This window comes from Galeopterus variegatus, unplaced genomic scaffold (genome assembly GCF_000696425.1).
Source record: "Galeopterus variegatus unplaced genomic scaffold, G_variegatus-3.0.2 Scaffold5037, whole genome shotgun sequence".
Lineage (NCBI taxonomy): Eukaryota > Metazoa > Chordata > Mammalia > Dermoptera > Cynocephalidae > Galeopterus > Galeopterus variegatus.
Window position 1 is genome coordinate 65344 of NW_007731148.1, and position 1494 is coordinate 66837.

A 1494-nucleotide genomic window follows, 5' to 3' on the forward strand; every position below is an offset into this window, starting at 1 on the left:
TTTTTTTTTTTTTTTTTTTTTTTTTTTTTCCCCATAGCAAACACCAGAAGGACATTTCTGGAGAACAAGGTGAGCTAGACTCCTTGAAATTTTTCTATCTTGGCTTTTTCCATCACATTCTTTCTCCTGCTCACTTAGCTCCTTGCTCTTGTGTGTCTCTCCCAGGACTCCCAAGTGATCTACTCTTCTGTGAAGGTGTCATAACACTTGGAGGAATCAGAGGAGAAGATCAGCAACAAGGGTAAAGCATCACTAAGGATTTCCATAATACCCTTATAAAAAAGCTCAAGGCTCATCACCTGACATAGCCAAAATGTGGTCCAGGGACTGTAAGCAAGCCATCAGTTTTGTGTCATCAATTTTGTTCCCCTCATATTTCTTCCCCAATATCTTCTTTTATTCATTAAATATGTATTGAACTGCTACTACATCCCAGGCACTGTGCAAGGAAATTATTTCTGCTATCTTCTCTTAAGCTATCAATGTAAAAAGAGTTGAGGAAAGAAGAGTGAAGAAACAAGGTCTCACCTTCATCGACTCCGAGGAGATGAGAACAGGATCCGTTCCTGGGCTGTTCCTTCCCTCCCAAACTGTAACTCAGTTGTCTTTTGCCTCCCCAAAGACATTAAAGTTTTAAATTGAATTTCTTTTTGCTTTTGTGAGAACTTGAGGGTTCAGTTTGCAGGAAGAAACGGCAGCCAGAGTTAGCTTGACATATTGTCCAGGATCATGAATGTTCAATTGTACTTCAATTTAAACAAATTAACAAGGGTGTTTACGTCTTCTTGAAATCCGAAGGTTTTACATGAGTGTAGGGAGTAAGAGCCCAGCCTCTGTAGCCCACTGCCTGCAGCAGTGTCCCAACTCCATCCCCTACTAATGGTGTGGTCTGGAGCAAACTACTAACTTCCCCATGCCTCAGTCTTCTCACCTTCAAATGAGGGTAGCCCCAGGGTACTTATGAGGAATAAACAGATATTTGTAAATTGCCTAGCAGTTGCTGGCAAATAGGTAGCACACCTACTGTTCATTACATAAAATATGCACAATTATCATTCAGTCTTCAAAGTCAGTACTAAGCAAGTTCAAAAAGCTGAGTAATGAGGATCTCAAATCAAATGACTGTCAAGGACAGCTATCAGAATTTTCACCACAATGCATCTTTGATTAACATTTTGTATCATTCTGTCTCCTGCACAAGGTGGTTCAACAATGGGAAGGTGTCACTCATGGCCTGGATTTGATATTTAATTTACCCAGAAATAATTTAGAATGTTGTATAAACTCTATAGAATAATTTTAAATTTCATCAGAAGAAAATGAATAATCAAGAATGGTTATAATAATTGTTATTTAAATTTTTATATTGAAATGATTATAGATTCACAGGGAATTGCAAAATAATTTACAAATTGGCCCTGTAACCTCTTAACCCAACATCTCTCTGTGGTAGCATCTTACATAACAATAGTATTCTGTCAAAACCAGGAAATT

General features: G+C 38.0%; 1 protein-coding gene across 1 annotated transcript in view; it reads left to right on the top strand.

Moving 5' to 3' along the window:
• Positions 1-248, top strand: part of FCRL2 (Fc receptor-like 2) — a 43349-nt gene extending 43101 nt beyond the window's left edge. The window contains exons 12-13 of the mRNA XM_008588791.1: positions 38-69; positions 166-248. Of these exons, the coding sequence (XP_008587013.1) occupies positions 38-69; positions 166-204 (71 nt within the window). The 3' untranslated portion in view covers positions 205-248. The remainder of the gene's footprint in view (positions 1-37; positions 70-165) is intronic.
• The last annotated feature ends 1246 nt before the right edge of the window (positions 249-1494 follow it).